Source organism: Camelus dromedarius, chromosome 33 (assembly GCF_036321535.1).
Source record: "Camelus dromedarius isolate mCamDro1 chromosome 33, mCamDro1.pat, whole genome shotgun sequence".
Classification (NCBI taxonomy): Eukaryota; Metazoa; Chordata; class Mammalia; order Artiodactyla; family Camelidae; genus Camelus; species Camelus dromedarius.
This window is the reverse complement of record NC_087468.1, coordinates 13,049,569-13,068,659: the sequence shown is the minus strand read 5'-3', so window position 1 is coordinate 13,068,659 and position 19,091 is coordinate 13,049,569. Positions and strand designations below refer to the sequence as shown.

At 36.9% G+C, this 19,091-nt stretch overlaps 1 protein-coding gene across 4 annotated transcripts; it reads left to right on the top strand.

The window, feature by feature from the left end:
- The first annotated feature begins 979 nt into the window (after window positions 1-979).
- On the top strand, window positions 980-19,089 carry ZC3H8 (zinc finger CCCH-type containing 8). Of its 4 annotated transcripts, none has more exons than XM_064481920.1 (9): window positions 980-1,164; window positions 3,933-4,029; window positions 8,957-9,188; window positions 10,065-10,195; window positions 11,884-12,006; window positions 12,402-12,515; window positions 13,695-13,802; window positions 14,698-14,747; window positions 18,381-19,089. In XM_064481920.1, exons 1-8 carry the CDS (start codon window positions 1,085-1,087, stop codon window positions 14,725-14,727), a joined length of 915 nt encoding a protein of 304 aa, XP_064337990.1. In that variant the 5' UTR covers window positions 980-1,084; the 3' UTR covers window positions 14,728-14,747; window positions 18,381-19,089. The 4 variants fall into 4 exon arrangements, with proteins under 4 accessions (XP_064337990.1, XP_064337989.1, XP_064337992.1 ...); XM_064481919.1 differs by having other exon boundaries at window positions 8,957-9,194; XM_064481922.1 differs by lacking the exon at window positions 3,933-4,029 and having other exon boundaries at window positions 8,962-9,188.
- Window positions 19,090-19,091: the final 2 nt, after the last annotated feature.

The following is a 19,091-nucleotide window of genomic DNA, read 5'->3' as shown; positions in this document are numbered from 1 at the left end:
TGTGTGTGTAATTTTCCTTTATTTTAGTTTTTTTGCCTGGATTTATTATCAGGATTATGCTGACTTTGCAGAATGATTTGGGGACTATTTCTACTGTCCTTTGTTTTAATTGTCTGAAAGATTGTGTAAAGCTGGAATGTTCTAGTCCTGGAAAGTTTAGAAGAATTTGCATATAAAACTATTTCAACATGGCATTTTCATTGTGGAAAGATTTTTCAAACCACTGCTTCAATTTCTTTTACTAGTTATAGCACAATTCGAGCTTTTTACTTTTTATTGGGTCAATCCTGGGGACTATACATTATCTGTGGATTTTATCTAAATTTTCTAGGAATTTGCCCATGCCATTTAAGATTTCAAATACAGCTGTTGTATTTTACTATTAGTATTTTAACCTTATTAATTTATAGTTATGCCCCCTTTTCATTGTAGTATTGATCAATCTCATCAGGGAACTATCTATTTTGTTAGTTTTTTTTTAGAGTTCACCTTTGGATTTGTCATGTTTGTTTACCATTGCTGTTTAGTATGAAGTGAATGCTCAAACGTTAAATATATATAAAAATAGATAAAAAACAAATTTCTTCTGTATAGCACAGGGAACTATATTCAATGTCTTATAATAACCTTTAATGAAAAAGAATATAAAAAGGAACATATGTCTATATATGCCTGACTGGGACATTAAGCTGTACACGAGAAATTGACACATTATAACTGACTACACTTCAATTAAAAAAGAAAGTGAACGCTCAAATAAATGTTAGCTATTGCTACCATTCCTGAAACATTGTGACTTCCATCAAACAGTTTTCACCATAATGAAATAAAGGAGAGCCTCAAGGACTAAGTTTAAAAATTCTACTAAATACTTAAGATAAAGTACCGGAAAGTACGCCTAAAGGAGCATAATTAGGGCTGCGCCTGCGCAGAGCAGCCGGGGAGGTGGGAGACACCGGGCGTGCGCAGAGCAGAGGATGGAACCGCGCATGCGCGGGGCGATCTGCGGTTCGGCGTGCGCTGAGCCAGGTTCCACCTCTTCACGCCGTGCTTGTTACTCTGTGGCTGCCAGTCTCTGGAGAGGATGATGGATTTTGAGAATCTTTTCTCCAAACCCCCCAACCCGGCTCTCGGCAAGAAACCCATCACGGACTCTGACGAAAGGTGACCCCCCCCCCCCCAGTCTTTTCTTGCTTTGAACGCAGGGGCGCCAGCCGGTTCCGCCTCTTCCATCCACCGGGAGGCCGCTGGGGCCTCTCGCGGGCTAGTGCCACGGCCGGGCGTCGAGAGGTCGCTCGGGGGCAGCGGTTAGAAACCGGAGGTGGGGCTGGGTCCGTAGGCCGCCGCGGCCAGAGGCCCCGGGAGCCCGGGCCAGGAGGGCGGCAGGGTCCCGGCGGCGGCGGCGGGCGGGGTGGGGACGAGGGGGGTCCGGGACGCTCCCTTTCTCTGCACTCCGGCCCCTCTGGGCGGGTTGGGAGCCCGCCTGCGTTCCCAGAGCATTCGCACATCAATACCTTCAGCTCCTGGAGGACGGAGGTCGTTTGTCATTTTTCACTTACACGTGCAAGGCGCTTTTTGGTAGAAAAGACGAAACCCTAAGGATAAGCAGTGACTAGTCTGCCTTTATTTATCCCCTTGATTTACATTGAAAGATCCTAAAGATCATAATAAAGCAGCAAACACCGTTCGAATACGTTTCCGTTAGGCTGAAGAAGGCACTGAAACTGCTGGCCAAATGGCGCCAATGTTTTATCTCATTCGTGGAGTTTGTTTACACCCAGGTATTCATTCACTGTTTTTTGCCTGCGAGTCTGAAGTGCTAAAAAGCCATCTTTTCTTTTAAACCTACATGTTTTCCCCAAATTGCCCTAAGCCGAACCCGTGACACATTCTTTATTCCTTTATTTTTTCTCATCCTCCATATGGCTCTTATTCTGGTTGATTTTACCTCTTCATATCACTCAAAGCCCTTCACTTCTGTCTCAGATACCTTAATTGAAACTATTACCTTAATTCAAGCCACTATCAAGAGGTTTACTACAGGCTTTATTTGAAATACGTCATTTAATCTTCAGAATAACCTTAGAAGATATTATCCTCGGTTTTGCGGATGAGAAAATTGAGGCACAAAGAGAATAAATAACTTGCCAAGATCACAGAAACTTGTACAGTTGTAGGATTGAGTTACCAAGACAGTCTTACATCAAGACGTATGATTTCACCACCATGCTTCCAAGAAAGAATGACTAAAATAACACACATACTGAAAAGAGACAAAGACATTAATTACTTGCAGATGATATGATTATGATTAGCTACAAAGAAAAATGAGAGGAACTGATAAACTTAAAATATATGAGAGTTCAGCAAGGTGAATCATCAGGAGAGAATAGCTACATAGGAAAAACCAATAGGAGCTATCAATTTGAAAATGCACTGGACAGAAGATTCCATTCACAAAAACTGCTGAACTACATAAAAGACACTTTTAGGTGGAGAATGGTATTGAAGTATGGTGTCTGTGAACATTCTTTGCCTGTTTTTCTCTTGGCTGGTCTTTCTCTTTAAAATTTTAGGATCTCTAGTCTGCAACTATTTTATGCCCAGTTTCTTATTTGTCTTATGAATTGCCCATGGCATTATTTTCAGTGCATAAATGTTTTGTTTGTTTTAAATGCGGTGAAATAAATCCATCTTTTATGGTTTCTGGGTATTTTTCCTAGTAATTTTCTGATGGGACTACTCATTTATTGGGCACTTGCTATGTAGGAAACATTATTCTAGGCCCTGAGGATCTAGCAATAAATAAACAGATAAAAATCCCCATGCTCATGAGATTTATTTCTTGGGGCAGGGGCAATACATAAATATGTAGCATTTTAGGTGATGGCAAATGCCATGGAGAAAATGAAAGCGGGGCAGGGGGATGAGGGAGGCTGGGATGGCAGAGAGGATGTAGATATTTTAAAGAAGGTAGTTAAGGAAAGCCTCCCTAATAACATTGATCAGTTCACATTTGAGTAGGGACCTGAAGGAGGTGAGAGAGGTTGATTACCTAGTGGAAAGAGTATTCCATGTAAGAGCCCTGGGTGGAGTGCGCTTGCTGTGATTGGGTGGTAGGAGCGAAGTGGCCAGAATGACAACTGGAGTGGAGTAAGAACAGTATAGAATAGACTTGAAGAGAAGAAGAATTTGAGAAGTATAGGGATGGGGAAGCAGGGGAGGCAGATTGTGTAGGACCTTGTAGGTGCCATGATAAGGACTTTGGCTTTTATGAGATGAGTATTGGAGAGTTTTCAGCAGAGAGTGACATATTAGCAGCGCCATCTGGCTGTGTTGAGGGTGAATGTAGGGGCCAAGAGTAGCTTGGATCGTAGTATTAGTAGCAAGAAGTGGTCAGATACGGATATATTTTGAAGATAAACTGTATTTCCTCACAGATTGGGCAGGGAATATGAGAGAGGAGTTAAGGTCGATTTCAAGGTTTTTGGTCTGTATCATTAGAAGGACGGAATTGCTATTTAAGATAGCAGGAGGATTTGATCAAGAGTTTTAGACCTATGAGACTGTCCAGTAGATGTCCAGGTGGATATTTTGAATAGGAAGTTGGCTCTGCCTGCCTGGTTTGGTACACGGTGGCTACTCAGTACTTGTTGAATGGATGGATGATTTAGATAGCTGCTAGTAGGTGAACATTAAAGTTATGTAATCTAAAAATTCAGCTTTGCAGTTTATTCATAAACATATATTGAGGCTTACTACTCATCATAATTTTGTACGTTATTTCTCTGGAGTATTTAGGGTAGAATTTGAATTTGGAATTTGTCTGAGGGCAACTTGAAGGTAAACCAAAGCAGTGAATTTTAATACTATGGTATGAACCCTTTTCAGGTTGAAAAACCCTTTTGTGTTATTTGATATTTTTGCTACAGAATCGATGGTGAAATAGATGGTACAGAAGTTGAAGAAACGCAAGAAGAGAAAATAAAATGGAAAGTAAAACTGGAGTGTGAGCAAATTCCCAAAAAAGTAAGATTAAGTTGGCATATTGAAAAAACAGACAGGAATGGATGTGAGAAATTGACTAGGGACCTGTTTGTCTCTTTTTAGTCAGCATTTGAGACACAGTTACTTATATCAAGGAAACATGGTTATGCTTTTTAGAAAAGTATCATTTAAGAACTTTGTTGTCATTTAACATGAACTGTTTTTAGTGCATTGCTTTTAGTTTTCCCTATTTCTGAAATGGGTTGTCAAGTGTTTCAAAAACTTCTTTCTTTTCAAATTAGATTGAAAAATTTTGATTTGCTAACTTGACTAACCTTAGTGATTTGTAGCTTGAAGCTTGTATTAGTTTGCTAGGACGCCATGACAAATTACTGCATCCTGGGTGACTTAACAGAAATTCATTGCCTTGTGGTTCTTAAGACTAGATGTCCAAGAGCAAGGTGGTGGGAGGGCTGGTTCCTTCTGAAGGCTGTGAGGAAGAATCTGTTCCATATTCTCCCCTAGCTTCTGATTGGTTTGCTGGCAGTCTGGTCTTCCTTGGCTTGGCTTCCAGAAGCATCATCTTATCTTTACCTTCATGTTTGAAGGATATTCCTGTGTGAATATGTCTGTGTCTAAATTTCCCCTTTTTATTAGGACATCAGTCATATTGGATTAAAGCCCACCGTAACGACCTCATCTTAACTAATTATACATGTAGTGGCCCTGTTTCCAAATGAGGTTACATTCTAAGGTACTTCTTTTGCCCTTTGGGGCATATATGGCTGCTGTGGACGAAAGCCATGGTGGGCACCAGGAAACTACAACTTGGATTTCCCACACGTTTTTAATACTGTTTTAGTCACGGAGGCCCTGGTCATACCCTCTTAAAGTTCCCCCATCTATGTGTAGCCCCATACAAGAGATAGGCAGATACAGATTTGCACAATTATCTTAAGGAGTTTCCCAGAAACAATACTGTGAAAAGATGGACACCTAGATTGTTCCTAAGTAGGCTTCCTTCAGGCCAGGCTCTTTACTTACAAGTGCAGAAAACATAACTGTATAATATCATAGCTAATTAAAAAGAGAACACCCAGGTAGACACTTTACAAGTCAAGAAAGAGCTTTACCTACTGTGCCTCTGATGCCTCCTTTCTCAGTCATGTTCCCTTCTTTCCTCCTGGAGATGACTGCAGTCCAAGCTTGAATACTGTCACCCCCGTGTTCTTCACTGTTTTACTACTAATGCTGTCATCCTTAGAATGTAGCTTTTTTCCTTGCCTGTTTTTTGCACATTACAGAAATAGAATAGTGTTGTATGTATTCTTTTCTGTCTTCTTTTTCTCAGTGTCACGTTTATAAGATTCATAGACTTTGTGGTGTACACTGATTGGTTCATTTTCTTTGCTGCATAGCATTCCGTTATTTGAATGTGCTAGAGTCTAGTGTTGGTGGACATTTGGTCCGATGTCCATTTTTGGAGGTTATGGGCGATGCTGCTACCTTCTCTAATTCGTATCCTGCTGCACATGTGCTCCGCATTTACCTAGGAGAGGAGCTGCTGGGACTTAAGAGTATAAGCAGCTTTCCCTTTACCATGATGCCAAACTATATTCCAAAGTGGTTCTACCGATTTTTAATCCCACAGGCGATGCATGAGAGACTGTATTTTCACTGCTCCACACTTGATATTTGTTACCCTTTTTATTTTTTGCCATATGGTGAGGTATCTCATTGAAATTTAGTTTGCATTTTCTTGATTACTACTGAGATGGAGCATCTTTTCATGTTTGTCCATTTAGATTTCCATTTTTTGTGTGCCATTTTAAGCCTTTTTTCCCCTTTATCCTGGATATTGGGTTTTCCCCCCTTCGTTGTGGATTATGTGTTGCCAAGTGGCTTTCTTTCTACTCAATAGCATTTTTTGATAAAAAGTTTATAATTTATAATGTATTCAAATTTTTCAGTCTGTCCCTTTATATATTTATGCTTTGTTTTATTTAAATATCTTGAGATAATTAAGAATATTTCCCTACAGTGTCTTCTAAAAGTTTTACTGTTTTGCCTTTCCCATTTAAGTTTATAATCACTTAGAATTGATTTGGGAATATATTATGGGGTAGAGGGGACAAAGTTTGTTTTACTTTTTAAAAAAATTATCATACTCAATTGTTCTGGCACATTCACTGGGGAAAAGAACTGTCTTTTTCCCCATGGATCTGCAGTGTCACCATTGTCAAAAACCAAGTACTTGTATTCTGATGGGTCCCTTCCCCCAAGACTTCACTGTATTAATTATTACGGCTTTATTATGATGAGTTTGGATATCAGGTAAGCAAGTCCTCTCACTTTGTTTTTCTTCTTTAAATGTCTAGGCTTTAAAATTCTTAGCCCTTTGCATTTCCATATAAATTTTAGAAACAGTTTGTCAAGTTACACAGAAAACCCTGGTGGGATTTTCCATTTGGGAAGCATTGCATCTATGGATCATTTCGGGGAGAACTGACGTCTTCAGAATATTGAATTGTCCAGTCTTTAGTTCTTCTTTAATTTTCCTCATCAATGTTTTCTAATTTTCTTTGTAGGTATCTTGAATCTTAGATTTATTGCTAGGTGTTTGATGAGGCTATTGTAAATTGCATGTTTTTTTAAGCACCATTTTTAAAAATTTGAAGTATAGTCAGTTTACAATGTGTCAGTTTCTGGTGTACAGCATAATGTTTCAGTCAGACATAAACATACATATATTCATTTTCATATTCTTTTCCTTTATAGGTTACTGCAAGATATTGAATATAGTTCCCTGTTAAGCACTATTGTCTAACTTGGTTTCTCATTTTGCTAGCACATACTGTTCTATAGGAATGCATGGGATTAACCTTTTGAGTTCTTATATACGTTTCTGAAAGTATCTTGACTTTATCGTCATAGTTGAGAGATGATTTGGTTGAAATAGAATTAGGCTTGAGGTTATTACTGTTGCCTCCTGCTATCCAGTGTTGCTAATGTGAAGTCTTACCAATCTGATTCTTGTTACTTTGTAAGTATCCTGTTCTCCCAGGAAGCTTTTTGCTTCTTCTCTTTTTATTGTTGCTGTTGTTGGAGATTGTGAATCTTTCTTTATTCACTGTGCTGAAGTATTTGGTGAGACTATTCACTCAATACCCTTCATACACAAGTCATATTACTCTTTGTCTTTTTTCTTTACATTCTAAGAAATTTCCCCATCTTTATTTCACAAATCACAATTTAACTATTCAGGAGTTCTTTCTTGTCCTGTTTCGTTATAGCTTTCTAGCATTTAAAAAAAAAACATTATCTTAATATCTTTGAGAATTTATTTAAAAATTTCTGTGTTCTTTTCTTTGCCTTGAATCATATTTGCTTCGTCTGGATCAGTTTTTCTCTTTTTCCTGCTTTTTTGTTTCATTCTCCTGATCAGGAGTCAGTAAATATTTTCTGTAAAGGACAAAACAGCAAATATGTTAGGCTTTGTAAGCCAAGGAGCAAAACCGAGGATAGACTGTAGATACTGGTATAACAAGAGAGGAAACAAATTCCCACAACTTCCTTATTGACATAATTTAACACATAATAATAATAATGAAGTATTTGTTATACAGGTTTACTAATGAGAAGGGAATTCTTCTTTTGGGGATAATAATTTGCTTTCACTAGAGTTCAAAAAAGAACTCCTAAGTTGGAAAAGGGTGCTCTTTCTTGAGGACTTGGTGATCAGAAACTCAGAGACCGGTAGATTGTGGATGAATTGATAGTCTTGTCTGGTGTAGTGAAGATGAGATGTGCGGTGAAGCCCTTGTCGGGTTAAGAAACTTTCTTAGCTCGTTTGATTCTTCAAGCAGGGAGCACATCCTTTTCTAGGTCTACAGTCAGTCCTCTGATGATACGACTCTCAGCTTAGAAGTTCAGCATCCAGGGTAAAGTATTAAATTGGACCCCCTACTGTATTTTGTGATTCTCTTGTTTTGTTTTTTGTTTGTTTTGAGTTTGCAGCCTTCATCAGTTACGTGAAGGTGGATAAGACCAGGTCCAAAAGCTCTGGAGCAGGATAATTGGCCAGTTTAGTGATAGACATGTCCTCTGAGCCCTTTGACAATTGGACTTTTTAAAATAAACCTTTTTAAATTGAAATGTATCATATGTATTAGTTGTAATCAGTTGATACATCTGTGTCACCAAGCATAGACACCTGTGTACCCAATACTGGGAAATTTTGTACACAAAGTGCTTTAGGTTGTCTGCTGTGATGACGTCAGGCTGCTTCCGGGTCAGCAGCCTCACCTGGGTACCTGTTCCCAGGGATGCCTGTGTTTGTAGCTGTCACCGTGGGGCAGCTCCAACAGCAGAGGTAGAAAATGATTTCTGAAAGTAAAATTAACTTGATTACAGAGACCGGGGCAATTCCTTCCCACTTGTCATGGCTGCTGCCACTGCCTCTCCCACCAATACTGTGAGTTATAGACAGAAATCGGCCTTGGGAGCTGTGATGTAGCTCAGTGTGGTGGATTTTCACCTGGGCCATCACAGTTCACTTGCTCTTTTATGAAATGATGAACTATTGTATTAAACTATTTAAAAGTATAGTCAATACGAAGGGAGGCGTCAAATGTGAAATGTAATATGGTAGTCCCTTTACAGCAAATAATTAAGATATGGGGCTTTAGTCTTTCAATCCAGTAAAGTACACACAGTGTACTGCAGATTCAGAATCTTCCTTCAAATTATATTTAAGGATGGATGTACTGTGTGTGTGTGTGTGTTTTAATTCTGGAAAAGTTCACATATGTAAGAGTGGAAAGAGTAGCACGTGAAGCCCCTAGTGCCGTGTACCCATCACTCAAACTCAACAACGATCAGTTCATGGCCAGTCTTTGTTTCCTCTTTATAACCAGATTGTTTTGAATCATGCTAGGTTTTTAAAGTTGAAAATTTAATTTTCACTTAGTTTAGGCACTTCGGAAACTCCACCTCACCAAAGAATCTGCAGCATAGAAAATCAAGAAGCAAGGACTATGACGTGTACAGTGATGATGATATCTGCAGTCAGGAATCAGAAGACAGTTTCGCTAAAGAGCTTCAGCAGTACATACAAGCTAAAGAGATGGCAAATGTCGCTCAGTCCTTATCACTTCCTGAAGAATCTGTGAAGAAAGAGGGAGCAAAGAATACTCAGAAAGGTAAAGGTGAGAATCAAACTGTTTAATCATGTAAGGTGATAAATTTAAAGTGATGGGGGAGGGGTGGAGTGGCTCTCCTGCACTGTGTCCCACGATAACATTAGCTTTCCGTGGATCTTTATGCCAGATGTGAGCTGGCCACTCGGTGTACAGAGGCTCAGTTTGCAGGAGGAGCAGAGCGAACAGGAGGGTTTTCAAAGGACCTGACTTGACTACTTTGAAAGGGAGGATGCTGAATCCTTGGCCTGAGTGTGTATGAAGGACAGGACATTTCTGTTTGTGTCGCCGACTCTAAAGGAGAATGGGCATAATTAATGTCAAGGATGGTGGTGTGTCAGACTAAACTCAGAAACATATTCTTTTAGATTGCTAAATGAAATTTAGCCGTAGATATGAGGACAAATGCCAGTTGTAAATGAGATTTTTTAATCCTCTCATTTTATCACCTTTTTTCCCCTCTTAAAATGTATTTCTGATTAAAACGGATGTATAGGTAAGCTTAGTCTATATAAAATGTTTTCAGTGAATAGTCTGACAGTCATATATGAGATCATTTTAAAGCAATTCCTAATTAGATCCATCGTACTTTCGACACTTCGAAAGGATGTGGCTGACGGCTGGCAAGACTGATTTCATTAATTATCTTGCTTTATTTTTTCCCCTGGCAATACCTTATATATTGTCACAAAGAATGAATTAGGGATCTAGAATATATTGATTCTCTTTTTACTGTCTTAATCCCAGAGCTTCTAGAAAGATAGGTCAACTCGTTGAGCAGTGGAGAGCTTCTCCTGGGTTATCATGGAATATACTTCCTAAGAGTGAACTGCTGTTGTCCTTTTATATCATCTTTAAAATTAACTTTATTATTTTTAGCTGTTAAACAGAAAAATAAAAATAAAAACCTTAAAAAGAATGGTAAACAGAAGAAAATGAAACGAAAATGGCCTGGTGCTGGAGACAAGGGACCAAATGCTTCCCTGAGGAACCGTGGCTCACAGGAACAGGTACAGGAGTGTATATGCACACCAGAGGACACTGCCTGCTCTTGGGTTTTTATCTTCTGCCTCAGTGGAAATCTCTTCCCACCGGTGGGCTCCATGCGCTTCCTTCTCACTGTTGCACTACCTTCCCCCACACTCATCACCTGCCAGTACCCACTTTAAGCCTTAGTGTCACTCCTTTTGCCCCTGAATACACGCACACAAGCCCCCTTCATTGCCTCTGGAAAAACAGGTGGGGGAAGCAGGGAGAAGATAAGATAGCCATGAGGCCATTCCAAAGGCCACAGTCTTACAGAGTTTCTGCTATTGCAGCCCCTGGTCTGTTGGTTCTTGACTCCTCCCTCTGGAAATTAAAAAGTGAATATTTTTGAACTTTGGCCTTACCAAACACTCCCTGCCCTCTTGGTCTTTTGATTTTGCATTGTAGAGGTTCCTCTTCCTTGGTCTGCGGATGTAATCAGGATAGAATCAGCGACTCCTCTGGACTCTGCTTTTCTGAGGACTTCTAAACTGGATGGCAATCTTTTTTGTGAGGCTTGGTCCAGATGACAAGAGTTAGGGGTGGTAAAATACTAGAAATGCCAAATATTATAGATTGAAACATATTTATGTAAAATCTGTGGGGCATGTACAGCTCAGTGGTAGGGTGCACGCCTAGCCCCCGGGAGGTCCTAGGTTGGATCTCCAGTACCCCAATTAGAAAAATTTTTTTAATAAACTCTCAAAATCTGCTTTACAAAGGAGGGATCTGAAGCCCTAGAGCTCAGGTAACTGCCCAGAGTCACACAGGGCCAGGCCAGGACTAGACCCGGGCAGTCTTCCCTTTCATTTGTTTTCCATTGACTCAGAGGGTTATTCAGCCAAAGCCGACAGCCCTTCTACATGAGAAACAAATTATAAATGTATATGTTGGAATTTAATAACAGAATCTAATAAAACCCAAAGTTAAAACTGACACATTTATTAGACACATAATTTTTGTGGTCCTAAGTGGAAGTTTGACTTTATTGTGAAGTAGGTGACATAAATGTACAGTCAGCTCCCTTCTTTGCACAAACCAGGAGGAATATGACACATGGAAGCTGTAAGTGGTACCACACACGAAAGGTGATCTGTGTTTCTAAACAGCCAAAATGAAATTCCCCTTTTGTTTTTATATAAAGTCCCCTTTTGTTTTTATACCTTTATCACTATCTTAGAGGGTCTATTTCTAATTATGTTTGTTAATTTGAGCTCATCAGTAAACTCAGCTCAAACCTAGCGAGCATCTCATTGAAATTCAGGACTGCGCTACTTTGGTTTAGCTTTTTTTTTTTGGTTTAGCTTATGATTTCCAGTTTTGCCCTCGTTGTTCTAAAGAGCCTTGTTCTTAGACTTTACTTTTTATCACAAATAGTGCTACTTTTCTTTTTAAATGTTTCAGTTAATTTTTTTAAATAAGGGTGAGGTACAATAAAATACTCAGATTGCACAAACACTAATGTTCAATGATGGAAAGCTGTTGAAACTGAGAAAACATTCATTTTTTTTTTCCCCAACGGATGTACAAAAAGTCCAAATCCTACATGAAGGCCAATTTAGAAGAGTTACTTTTTAATGTTTTAAAGGTGATTTAAAATAATTTTGTACAATGGAGTAAAATATTTAATTTTCTGTTTCTCACATTTAGTTTTTTGTTTTTGTCTTCAAAGGATGGTAAACCTAAAGAGAAGCAGCAGCCTGTGATAATGAGCCAGGGATTCATCAACCAGCACACAGTACAACGCCACGGAAAGCAGATTTGTAAATATTTTCTTGAAAGGAAATGTATTAAGGTATAAAAAAATGTATAAGCACAAATGCACTAAAATGTAAGGTATAGCAAAAATGTACTAAAGCCAACTCCTGTTTCCATTAGACACTCCAAAAGCATACCAGTACAATTTTAGAACTATTCCCTTTTAGAAAAGATTCAATTAGAAAATTTTACTGAAATATCCTTTCATGTTTAAGAAAGTAGATAATTTAAAAAAATGCTTTGTGTTAAAAATGTTAATGACTTCACAAATTTTAAGCAGATACATGTGATGTTACTGTAAGATAGTTCATTAAGAATTAGACTGTACTGCTTTTGACTGTGTTTTTTCTGGAATCTGTTGCTTATCTAAAGTTAATTAAGAATTGTAACTGTGAGAAATAATGACTTTTCCTTGCTCTTCTTTTGGCCCAGGGAGACCAGTGTAAATTTGACCATGATGCAGAGATAGAGAAGAAAAAGGAAATGTGTAAGTTTTATGTGCAAGGATATTGTACCAGAGGCGAAAACTGTCTGTATTTGCATAATATCCTTTATCACGAGATGTAGTAGCTTTACTTTCTGTTAATATTTACATGAACATTTTAAATATGTAAAATTTTGAATAAAACCAGTGTTTTAGCTATGGCGAAATTACGTTATCCAAGCTCAACTCAGTATCAAAGTGATTAAATTGTACATGGATTTTTTTTTTTTTCCTCCAAGAAAGAGGGAGTTTTTAGATCTTCTCTCAAATGAGGATCCGCTCAACCTGGGTGGTTTAACAGGTTCACAAGACCTATTCAAATCCCAGAAAAACTCTCAGAATTTCTGCTGTGACAGTCACTAATTGACTATATTTATATAATCTGCTTGCTAAAAAGAGACAGGAATTGCATAGTTTTTGTTTTCTGTATATTCTGTATTGTACAGAGTTTAATTGTCCCTTATTTTTTTTTTTAATTATTTTATTTAAAAATTTTTTTTGGTTGGGGAAATAATTAGGTTTCTTTAATTTTGTAGGAGGTACTGGGCATTGAACCCAGGACCTTGTGTATGCTAAGCATGTGGTCTACCACTTGAGCTGTACCCTCCCCTCAGCTATCTCTTAATTTGAAGAATAACCCTAACCCTTCAGTGCAAATGGCCCAGACGTGTTGTAAAAAAAAACATGGAACATAAAGGTTTTAGGTAATTGCACCTTTGATCACCACAAAAGTTGTTTTCTTTCAGGCATTCAATACAAGCAATCTCAAATGCTAACTTGAGAAACTTTCCCTAGAAAACAGTATTGAAATTATATAAATTGATCCTGTTTTAAAGAAGCCTAATATGTGAAGGATCCAGATTTGTAAGACATATCATTGTCATTGACTCTAATTCCCTCACCCGAAAAGAATGCTTTAAAAATAATCCTATTTCTCACAGTATTTAAAATAGACATCCCTCTCTTGTATTAGTGAAACATACCTGTAGTTTATTTTAAGAATGGATATGAAGGGGGAAAAATGTCCTATGACAGCCAATAAACTTGATTTATAGAATCATCCCAAAATTAGATTTTCTTGTAACCCAATTAATAGTTTATTGTCTCATATTTTAAATAGAGAATTTAACGTTTCTACTAGTAGAAAAGAACTTTATGTGGGGAAAATAAAGTCATTAAATTAATAACAAATTATTTTAGTTGGAGTAAAATTGTTCTCTTCCTTAACGTTTGGGTTACATGAATATCCTTGCAAGTTTTACCACACAGGAGCAAAATGTTACCAGGGAGAATATTGCAAGTTTTCACACGCTCCACTGACTGCCGAAACACAGGAACTATTGGCTAAAGTGAGTACGATTTTAATTTTTGTTTTCTTTTTTAAAAGAATATGTTTGAACTAAGCGTGAGAATTTGAAAAGATACTGTTCCTTAAGGAGAATGCCTCCTATATTAGCATTTGCTATATATTAGGACAGATAATATAAGGATTTACTTCAGTTTAGAAAATTATTATTCATTTGTATATACTTCCTTGTAGGAAAGGAAAGTTCATACTTATTGCTGGTGTAAATTGAAATGTTCTTAAAATCTTCAGTGTAGTTAGCAACCTTAATAGCTAAGTTAACCAAAGGCAAACACAACAAATAGGAGACACAGTATACTGGTTACACTCTTAGGAGAAAAGTTAAGGATCATTGGTTGATAAATATTTTAGAGTTCCATCAAAGCATACTTCAGTAGTTAGTTATTTCAGTTTTTTTCAAATATTCTTTCAGGCTGTAAGAAAGATAATTAAAAAATAATAGTTATTTATATTCTTTCATTTCTCATATGTTAGTTGGAGCTAGTCTCTTCAAAGTTGAATTGAAATAAAAGTGAAAATAAAAAATTCTTTTAAAACCATACCATTCCATTGTGTGGCCGAAGTTCCCTTGAGCATATGCAAATATTACAAAGTCAAAGGTGCTTATTTCTGGATATTTTTAGGTTGTGAAATATGAATGGTTACCCTGGAATTAGAAATTATACCAAATATTTGGAAGTTTGTTAGTATGAAATATATATGGAAAAAATGGTATATGTAAAAGTCATTTTCCAGTTCCCCTTATGGTAATATTATTGGGTAGATGCTAAGATGAATATTATTTGGAATCTTTAGATAATTACAAGAATACGATGGTGTTCCTGAATTAGACATTGATGCATAAGAATGATTGTGTGATTTCCCCCCCCCCATATTAGGTTTTGGATCCTGAAAAGAAATCTTCATGAAAGTAAAATACAGAAAAAAGGTAAAATTAGAATTTAGTGCTTGATTTTTTTTTTTTTCAATCCTCCTCTGAAATGTCTCCAGAAATTGTCAGGGGAACATAGGCCTTTTTACATTTTTCTCAAAAAGAAGTCTTTTCTCTCTCCTACCCCACTAAAAAAATTATAAATTATTTGATACATACAAATAGATACATACATGGATCTCCCTGGACCTGCTTCCCTCCCTGGATTTGTCACTGTCTGTGTTTTTATTCTCCTGTTCAGTTTCTTTGTAGATTTACCAAATGTATATGATTCACTAAATACTGTATTTATTTTGTTTGTGTTTGGATATGACTTAAACAGCATCATATTCTGTATTTATTGGTGACTTGCTGTTTCCACTCAACGTGACGCTTCTGATATTCATTCGTGTAGACACATGCAGTTGTCGTTCATTTTTACTGTTATAGAGCATTGATTCTGTGACTGTTCCAGTTTATTTATTCTGTATTGATGGACATCGAGGTTATTTTCAGTTTTTTAAGCTTAACTATTGTTATAAATAACCGTGTTACATATCTCCTGATGTAAATGTGCGTGAGTTGTCCTGAGTATATACCAAGGAGTAGAATTATTACATCATCTTAAACCTTAAGATAATACTAGTCTTTTCTAAAGTAGTTAAAACAGTTTTTACTCCTGCCAGCTGTGTAAAAGAATTTCTGTCGCTCCACACTCACCGATGCTTTGTATCGTCAAGACTTAAATTATCTTTTACCAATTTAGTGGGTATAAAAATGGTGCTCCATCACTTTATTTTCATAAAGTTCTGCATCTTTCCTTAGGTTTACTAGCTTCTGAGCTTCATCTTTGGTGAAATCCCTTAAATGTCTTTCACCTGTGTTTCTGTTGGGCTGCTTGTCCTTTATAACTTGATTTTATATACTCCTGATGTAATTGTGAGATAATGGGTGGCAGGTCTTCTCCCATTTTGTGGGCTGTCTTTTCACTGTTTTAAAGGTGTTTCAATGAGCGGAATTACTTTGGTAAACTTTTTCTTTATGGTAGGTTTTGTGTTTTGTGTCTTATTTAAGAAATCCTTCCCTATCATGAAGCTCTGAAGTACTTTTCATTTCTTTTAGGTTTTGGTGTTTGGCTTTTTATGTTTATATTTTAATCCTTTGGAAAATTTTTGTTTTAAACAGTATGCAGTGGGGACCTGATTTTATTTCGTTTTTCCCCCGTTTTACAGATGATCAGTCTCCCAGCGCCATTCAGCTAAAAAGACTGCCCTTTCCCCAGTGATTTCTAACGTCCTCTCTGGTGTATGTCAAGTTTCCTTCAAACGGAGGTCTATTTCTGGGATCTCTGGTCGGCTCCATTTGTCTTTTTCTCTAGTACTCCACTGCCTTAATTCCTGGAGCTTTATTGGATTTTGATGTAGTTCGGTAATTTTTCTGATGTTGTTCTTTAGGAGCACCTTGGCTATTTTGGACCCTTTTACTTTGTTACAGTTTTTTTTTTTAATGGCTTTATTGAGGTATGATTTATATATATCACTTAAGTGTACAATTCGATATTTTTGGCAAATTTACAAAGTTACGTAACATCACCAAATCCAATTTTAGACTGTTTTTGACAGCCCCAAAAAGGTCCCTTTTACCCATTTACAGTCACTACCCAGTCCCACTCATCAACCTTCTATTTCTAGAAAGTTTTCTGTTTGGGGCCCCTTGAGAGTCCATACAGATTTTAGGATTGATTTTTCTATTCTGCAAAAACTGTCATTGTGATTTTGATAGGGATTGCATTGAAGCAGCATTGAAGCAGCACCGTTCATTACTTTGCGTAGTACCGACAACAGTATTTAGTCTTCAGTTCATGAACAGTTCATGATGTCTTTCCATTTATTTATGTCTTTAATTTCTTTCAGCAGTGTTCTGTAGCTTCCATTGTATAAATCTTTCACCTTCTTGGTTAATTCCTAAGAATTTTATTCTTTTTGAGGTGTAGTAAATGGAATTGTTTTTTTAATTTCCCTTTCAGATTGTTTATTATTAGTAAATAAAAATGCAACTGATTTTTGGGTGTTAACTTTGTATCCTACTATTTTGCTGAATTCATTTATTAGTTCTAACAATTTTTTTTTATTCTGTAATCATTACATTTTCTACATAGAAGATCATTCAATGGGTGTTTTCTTACTATGATAAAATATTATACCTTAATAAGAAAGTCAGCACCATACTTAATGGGGAAATGGTGGAAGCATTTCCACTAGAAGAGTTTTGTGTTTCAAGGGGACAGTTTAGTTTCTAAAAGTTGAGTAGAACTCCTCTCTGAAAAGATTTGCATCTGGTGTCATTTCATTTAAGGATGTCCTTGGTGAAGCAGTAAAAATTATTAATGTTATTAAATCTCAATTCTTGAGTAGATGTCTTTGCAATATTATATACAGCAAAATGGGAAGATTCATAATAGTATTTGTACATACTGAGGGGTGTCCTCAAGGAAAAAGCACCTGTGCTTCTCCAGTTGCAAGCTGAATTAGCTGCATTTTATCATGAATATGCTTTTACTTGAATGAATAACTTAGGGGCAAACTGGTTTTTTCAAATTTGGGTGTTTTGCAGGTAGTTTTGAATGGAGTGATCCTGGCACTTTAAGGAAAACAACTGAAAGTATATGTTATAGGTGATAAAATTCTGGCTTTTTAGCAAAAGTGACAATTTTAAAACATTTGATCTGCCTCTGAGCTTGAAAGCTTTCCTCTACTTAATGGCTTTTTGGTGTGATTGGGTGGTGATAGTAAAGAATGTGATTTTTTAAATACTTTATAATGAAGCATTTGAAAGATCTGCATAAATTAGATAATGCTTTTCAAATAACCACAGCCTTATATTACAAAGTTATGCATGGGACAATATCTATCCAACCTACAATAGAGATTAATCAGTTTTAATGTAACAGTACAGAAAGTTCCTTGATGTGGTTTCGGATTCTATGTTGCAGCCAGATATTTGTTTGTATTTGCTTTTAATGTTTATTTGCCTATCATTTTATTTTTAGCTTTTCTGAGTCAGTTTTAGGTTTGTTTCTTGAATGGAGCCTATAGTTGGGTTTTGCTCTGTGAGCCAAACCAAAAATCCTTTTCTTCTTTTGATAACTGAATTAATCCATTCACATTTATTGAAGTGATGAATGTTTGCTTTAGCTTCTTCTCATTTTGTATTATAGTTACTGTGTATATTAGGCTACATTTATGTGTTTGCCCTCTCTAGGATGGTTTTTCTTTCTTCATCTCATTTTCATTTTCCTTTGCCATTTTTGTCCACTAACCCTTATTAAGTTTCCCTTCAAATCTGGTATATATTACAATATAGTCTTTATTTTTGATATGATTTCTTTTTCTTCTGTCATTTCTGAGGTCAGTCAACTCTTGTTTCGTTACTTCCATTTTTTTGTTCAGTTTTGTTCTTAGTTTTTGAATTTCAATTCAGAAATTGTTTTTTCACATACCTAAACAGGGATATTTATATTTAATTCAGTTTGGATTTTAGTGTCAGTTTTCTTCTGTGCCTGTGTTTTTGGAGGGAGGCAGCTGAGGGTGGGTGGCTAAGTGAGTCACTTTTATCAGCTGATGTGATTTTGTTTTCTCTTTTCTTCTGTAGCTTTGTGTGGATGAAGAGTGTTGTGTCTGTGTCTGTTGAAGACTATCAAGACTTGATTTGAAGTGGTTTACAAGATACCTCGTTTAAAGCGTCCCCTTGTGTCGTTATAATGATGTGCAACTCTCTCATGGATGGCGCCCAGGGACAGAATGTAGTGTATAAGTGAAGGGGTTGGTCTTTATGGAGATGGTTCCAGCCACTGAAACGGAGGAGCATATTTGACTGAGGTGCTGGCTGTGGGTATAGGCTGTGGTGGTAAAGAGCAGAAGTCTCTTCTGCTTGACTGAGTTTTCTCAATGAACTAGGAAGCAAGGTTAGGCTGAGTGAGGATGGATGAAGACGCAATAGATTTGAAGAGAGAATACTATTGAGTTTCTCTGGGAAGACATTGGGATAACAGACAATGAACACACAACTAGATCTTTTCATGTCATTAAATACATTCACAATGTATTTTTAATGGTTGCTCACAATTCTGTTTTTTGGATTAAATTATGGTTCCATGATTTTTTAAAACCAATTCCCTGTTGTTGGACGATAAAGTTGTTTCCAGTTTCTTACTATTACAAGTGAAATGGACCAGTGTCTCTTGGTGTACCATTCCAAAACCTGGAGTTCTTAAATTTTTTGTTGTTAAGATGTAAGAATGGTTATCTTTTTCATTGGTTCATAAATTGTAGTCAGATTAAACACCTGTGTAGAATGTAAATT